The sequence below is a fragment of the Sciurus carolinensis genome, chromosome 1 (genome assembly GCF_902686445.1).
Source record: "Sciurus carolinensis chromosome 1, mSciCar1.2, whole genome shotgun sequence".
NCBI classification, from domain to species: Eukaryota; Metazoa; Chordata; class Mammalia; order Rodentia; family Sciuridae; genus Sciurus; species Sciurus carolinensis.
Window position 1 is genome coordinate 90,201,047 of NC_062213.1, and position 6,000 is coordinate 90,207,046.

Consider the following 6,000-nt stretch of genomic DNA (forward strand, 5'->3'; position numbering starts at 1 on the left):
AGTCTTTGCCATTGATTTGACAAATATATATTAAGCACATCCAGCAAGGCTCTGTGCTGGATGCCATGCGGGGGGAGGGGGGCATTAGAAATTAATAAGCACTACATTTTCCTATTTTGTAGGAAGGATGTTAGAGGTTCATATTTGGACCTCACCTGTATTCATCCATCTTTCCTGCTCAGAAGCTCTTTATCCTTTTATTTGTGTACTATCTTTTGGCTCAATGGTAATTCTAACACATAAGTGGAAGCTAAATGTTCATATCCGTCACTGTTCTGACCCTCCCCCAAAGCAGTCAGTAATCACAGGTACCTTTGATTTTCCTTTCTGCTCTATTTCCTACCGATTAGATCTGTTACCACTGGATCATGCTTAACTGAGAACAGCTTCCTTTTTATTCTGGTTCAGCTTAAGATCAAAATTTTTCAAAAGGAAAAAAAAAAGAAACAGACAAAATTGAATTTGGGGAATACGAAATTACAGAAATTATGCTCAGATAAGTAGAGTTTGAACAGTAGGACCCTGTTTTCTTGGTCTCCTTGCTATAGGACCTTCCTCTTTATCTTGTTTCAGTTGTGGTATTCAGTTGACCAGGTCATCTAGAACCCTACCAGAGGCAGAGTAGATCTACACAAAGCTCTGTCCTTGCCAGAACCAGACTCCTGGTCTTCTATAGAATTGCAGCTCTTGCTTGTTCCCAGTGGCTGTGATGCCCTTTGGGACTCTAACTTTCCCTGCCCTCGGGGTTGTGCCAGTGGTCACTGGACACCTGGTAAAGAAGGCAGCTTCCTAAATGCTCCCAAAGATTCTGCTCTAGGACTCCAGATTGCTTTCCAGATGTCTCCCCTCTCTTCTCTGACCTTAATGCTCTTGGACATCTGTGTGCCTTTAGCAGGCACTAATAAATATTAATGGAATGAAATTAAAGTCCTTTGCCACTGACCCATTTGTCTTTGCTTTGCTTTGTTTTCTTGAAGCATATGCACTAACCAGTTATTAAAGTTGGAACAGTCCTTTGTAGAAGTTCAACTTTTACCCGCTGTCCCAGGTTAGCATCTAGACCTAGTGTCTCCAGGCCATGTGACCTCCATGATGGCTACCTTTTCTCTAAGAGTGCCTCTGCCACAGCTAGCAATTCAAATTTTCCTACTTCAAAAATATGACCTAGACTGGGATATGGTTCAGTGGTAGAGTCCTTGCTTAGCATTGTGGGAAGCCCCCAGTTCCATTCCTAGTACCACCACCAAACAAACATAAAACAAACCCAAAGTATTGCCTACATAGAGACTACCTGTTTTTGGACAGAGGGATGCCTTTAACTCTCAGCCTGTTGATTAAGCATAAATAGCCTGATCTACCCTACCAAATGGTGCTTAGAAATGTCTGGACCTTTAAAAAAAAATAGATATCTAGGCTCTACCACAAATTGTGATTTAAGTGGTGTGCGGTGCAGTGCAGATATCAGTATCTTTTGAAATCTTGCAGATGATTCTAATATGCATGCAGATTGTTAATGTTATTATTGTTAGGAAAGGAAAGAAGGGAGGAGAGGAGGAAGATAGGCAAGAAGATATATTAGAACAAGCTGGAGAAGAGTTATGCATTATTATGAGGGAAGAGTAGGAAAAATAGCTCCCAGTGGGTGAAACTGGTTGTAGGACCAGCTACATAATTTGCAGAGCCCGATGAAAAATTAGACTGTGGAGCTCCTTGTTAAAAAATTATTAAGAATTTCTACACCGTGACAGCAGAGCATTACACCAGGCCTCGGGCCCTTTTAAGTATGCCCATGACATACAGTTGTATGATCATGAGGCTGGTTCTGGCTGGTGGGAGGAGGCAGAACACATGGTGGCTGCCTTCATGCTAATCCCTGAGTTGCAGAAGAAGCTGGCTGGAGCCTGGAGGGCTGTGGTCTCTGAAACATGTCCATTAGAGGAGCTCAGCCTAGACCATTCCACTCATTGTGCCCCTCCCCCAGGGCTCAGAGAGAGCAGATTGAGAAGGAGCGACTGGAGGAGGAGAAAAAGGCCACAGAGCGCTTACAGCATGCCAATGAGCTCCGTCGCCAGGTGAGAGAGAACCAGCAGAAGCAGGTGCAGAACCGGATTGCCACCTTTGAAGAGGGTCGGCGCCTCAAAGAGGAGGCCCAGAAGCGGCGTGAGCGCATTGATGACATCAAGAAGAAAAAACTTGAAGAGCTGAGGTGCACTGGGATCCTTTCTTCCCTGGCTTTTCTCACCTTCCCCAAAGAGATTGCATGGTAGTCCAGAAAATGCAGATTTGGGGATGGAGGGGCTGACAGGTGTTCAGGGAGGGACCTTTCTCCTGGCCCTCTAAAGTGGGCTCCACCAGAAGGTTCTGGGACTGGGTCTTCCTGGCTTTCTGGGAGCTCCTTGGCAGTATACTGGCTTGTGAATGGATTATGGGAATAGGTTGGGGTGCAGGTCCCCAGGTTCTGTAAACCTCACCTGGAGCCTGCTTTCTTCTGCCTCCACTGTGGTCGAATACATTCCTTACGCCCTCCCTGCATTTTCCTGACAGAGCCACTGGCCTTCCTGAGAAATACTGCATTGAAGCTGAGCGCAAAGCCAACATCCTGCCCACCACCTCTGTGAACTGAGGGGGAGCCTCTGTGGCCCTCAGGATACCTTCGGGGGACGGATTCTGCCCAGTCTCTGGGTGTCCTTAATTGCTGCTAATCTAGACATTTCATAGTTATGGATTAAATCTATTGTACTTTTCTAAGGAACAGCTTTCTTGTGGGGCTATAGCTGCTACAGGGGATTAAAGGTGGAGAAAAATAGGTTATGGGGACAAGGTGTGGTGGTCCACACTTGTAATCCCAGTGACTTAGGATGCTGAGGCAGGAGGGTCACAGATTTGAGACCATCAGCCTGGGCACCTTAGCGAGACCCTGTCTCAAAATTTAAAAAAGGAAGGGGGACTGGGAATGTAGCTCAGTGGTAGAACACCCCTGGTTTCAATCCCTGGTACCACAATCAATCAATCCATCAATCAATAAAAAGGTTATGGGGACCCAAATGTGGGCCATGTGATGCTCAGGGGCAGGGAGTGGGAGGATTCTCTCTTGTATTGTCCTTTCTAGACTAGGGGTTCATTTGTGCTGGGTTCTCCAGGCTTTTTTGCCATCCCCTGTGGTGTCCACTTGCCTCACAGTCTGGTCTCTGCATCTATTCTGCACCCAGTTTGGAGGCATTTCAAGGCACTGAGGCAGAACTGGAGATGCTGTCTTGGGGAGGGCTGGTGTGAGGGCTGAGTGGAGTGAAGCTGGGGAGGGAGGACCAGGACCGGCTGATGTAGAGCTCTTCCAAGACTCAGTCATGACTCACCACATCTGTGGAGGGGGGTGGTGTTTGAACTTGGAGTCCACAGCTCCTGTCTCAGTGCTCTCCTGCTGGAGCCCTTTCAACTCCAGGTACTACTGCAACACAGACACCTGCCCCACCCCCCCACAGGCACGCCCGGGACCCAGCTCCTTACCCAAACACAGCTGCCCCCTCACTCATGTGGCTGAGTTCTCCCCAATCAACTTCATTCCCATAAGTGGAGCTCCCTAAAGCCATTTTTCTGTTTTAACTTTCCTCACTTTCCCCCAAACTACTCTATTCACACATTCAGGTACTTACAGAGTGCCTGCCATGTGCCAGGTACCCTCTGAGCACTCCGTGACTACAACAGACCTGGTGCCCCTTCCTGGAAACCTCTTGTTTGTGCCAGTCTTCTGATTCTCCACACCCCTCCCCCAGATTCTGTGTACCTGTAGAATAACCTCAGCCTTTTTGGAAGGACCCAGGGGATCATGTGGAGTGGGAGAGCAGATTCCAATGATGGAGCCACTTCCTGGTTTTGTATGCCCTGGGAGAGGGCTTCCACCTAGCTCCCATAACTCTGGTGCCCCTCTGCTCCTCCCCACCCACAGGGGTTTGCGTCTTTTCTCAGATCCAAAGCCCAGTCTTGTCTTCCTCCATGCATTCTGCACTAGAGGAGGTAGAGGACGGCTGCTGGGCGCGTCCTTGGTGTTTGCAACGCCAGGTTACAAGGGCCTGGGGCAAGAGTCCTCTTTTCATAGGGCCCAGGGAGAGTCAGCAAGCTGCTTCCTGTGCTTCCCCTTCCTCAGGACTGTGCAGCTATCCCAGGTACCCTCTACACCTTCCCTACCAGGGAAGACTGTTTCCCCACCCAATCAGGTGGGCAGGCCCCAGCTGTTTGGGGAAGAGACTTTCTCACCTTCCCCACTCACCATCACTAACTGCAACCAGCTGATACCTTCCCCTCTTAGGGTCCTGGGAGGACATGGTACCCAGCCCAGTTTGGGAGAAAGACACAGCAGTGCCACCAAGGATTCTGGCATAGTGACCTCGTCTATTGATCCACTGAGACCTTCAAGGCCCAAAGAATAAGCCCTTACCTATCTTGGAGGACTCTCTCTTCCAGGAAAGTCAGGAAGAGCCTTTCCTTAGTGCCTTGAGTTTGTCAGCTGCACACCTGTCATCCATCTCAGGGTTGGAAAGAATGGGCCCCTGTGGAATGCAGGTATGGGAACCCATGTTGAGAACAATGGGCTAGTTCACTGGTGGAAATCAAGATTAGCATTTGACCAGAGCTGCTGCTGGTGAAAAAGCAGGTCTGTGGTGCTTGGAAGATCCCAAGGCCCAAGAATCAGACTGTCTGGACAGGGCCTGGATACAGGGCAGTTATAGATTACATGGCTTTGGAGAAAGGAGAATACAGTCACCTCTGAGCAAGTGAAGATGGCTTGGGATAGAAACTCGGAGTTCTCTCGAGGTTGCTCCTTCCAGTCTCTAAGAATTTCCTATCTTTGGCTGGGTATGATGGCACATACTTGTAATCCCTGCAATTTGGGAGGCTGGGTCAGGAGGATCACAAGTTCAAGCCCAGCTTGGGCAATTTAGGGAGACTGTCTCCAAAAAAAAAAAAAAAATGGGGGCTGGAGATGTAACTCAGTCATAGAGTGCCCCTGGGTTCAATCCCCAGTACCAGGAAAAAGAAAAAAATTCTATCATGAAATTGGCCCACAGAAGAGAGGTTTGGTTTCTTCCCTCAGGATTCTTGAGAAGTGCTGCACAGGTTTCCTTGGCTCCAGGGCTAGCCTGGACTGTCAGCAGGAGCCTAGTTCCTAGAAGTGGGATACTTCTGAGAGTATGAGAATAGTTGAGATTGTAGCCAGCCAGCTCCACGTGGGTATTTTTTATAAACCCTCCACTCCACTAGCTTGGGAATAGCCATGGGAATAGTTACAGAGAAAGTCTCCTGGCTTGAGTGGTGATTGGTGGGTCAGGATTGTGACAGTAGTGGCAGAACCAGCAGGAGGCTGTGTGAGCCCAACTTGCAGAGTGGGTGGTGGGGCCTAGGGACAAAGGAAAAAGAGAATGAGTGTGATGTCGAGGACTCTAATGGGTCCCCCAGACTCAGGAATCGGGAATAAACTAGCCTCAGTCTTTCTGCTAGAGGTCAGACCTATGGTGGGAGTGCTTTCTGCTAAAGAGGATTCAGCTTTCCTCTGCTTATTCTCAGAGGTGGAAATGTGTTCTATGTATCCCTCTAAACTATTGCATCAGTCTTGGGGTAATTGAGAGGCAGCTACTGTTACTCTTGCAAAAAGTGGGAGCTTGGAGGAGAATGGTAGACAAGGACATGGCTCCCTAAAGGTGAACCAGAGGCCTTTCCCCATCCAAGGCTGCTGTCTGTGGTAACCCATCTCTCTTTCCACACTGAGATGGACGAGGAAGTAGAGTGGTGTTGAGGAAATCTGAAGATATGTAGGAAGTGCTGCTGGTACACTGTCTTTGTTGATGTGAAGATTTTGTTTTTAAAGTGCCCAAGCTATTATTGACTTTGTTGTATGGGTATTTGATTCCTTTATATATTGAGTTTACATTATTTCATGTATAAAGGTACATACTGTGCTGGGTGCAATGGCACACACCTGCAATCCCAGCAATTTGGGTGACAGGA

General features: G+C 48.1%; 1 protein-coding gene across 5 annotated transcripts in view; it reads left to right on the forward strand.

Annotated features, from left to right (window-relative positions):
* The window catches only part of Cfap45 (cilia and flagella associated protein 45), a 30,157-nt gene extending 27,412 nt beyond the window's left edge, over positions 1-2,745 (forward strand). For all 5 annotated transcript variants that reach the window (XM_047540625.1, XM_047540634.1, XM_047540601.1 and 2 more), the window contains 2 exons: positions 1,982-2,206; positions 2,545-2,745. In XM_047540625.1, the coding sequence (XP_047396581.1) occupies positions 1,982-2,206; positions 2,545-2,623 (304 nt within the window). In that variant the 3' untranslated portion in view covers positions 2,624-2,745. The remainder of the gene's footprint in view (positions 1-1,981; positions 2,207-2,544) is intronic.
* Positions 2,746-6,000: the final 3,255 nt, after the last annotated feature.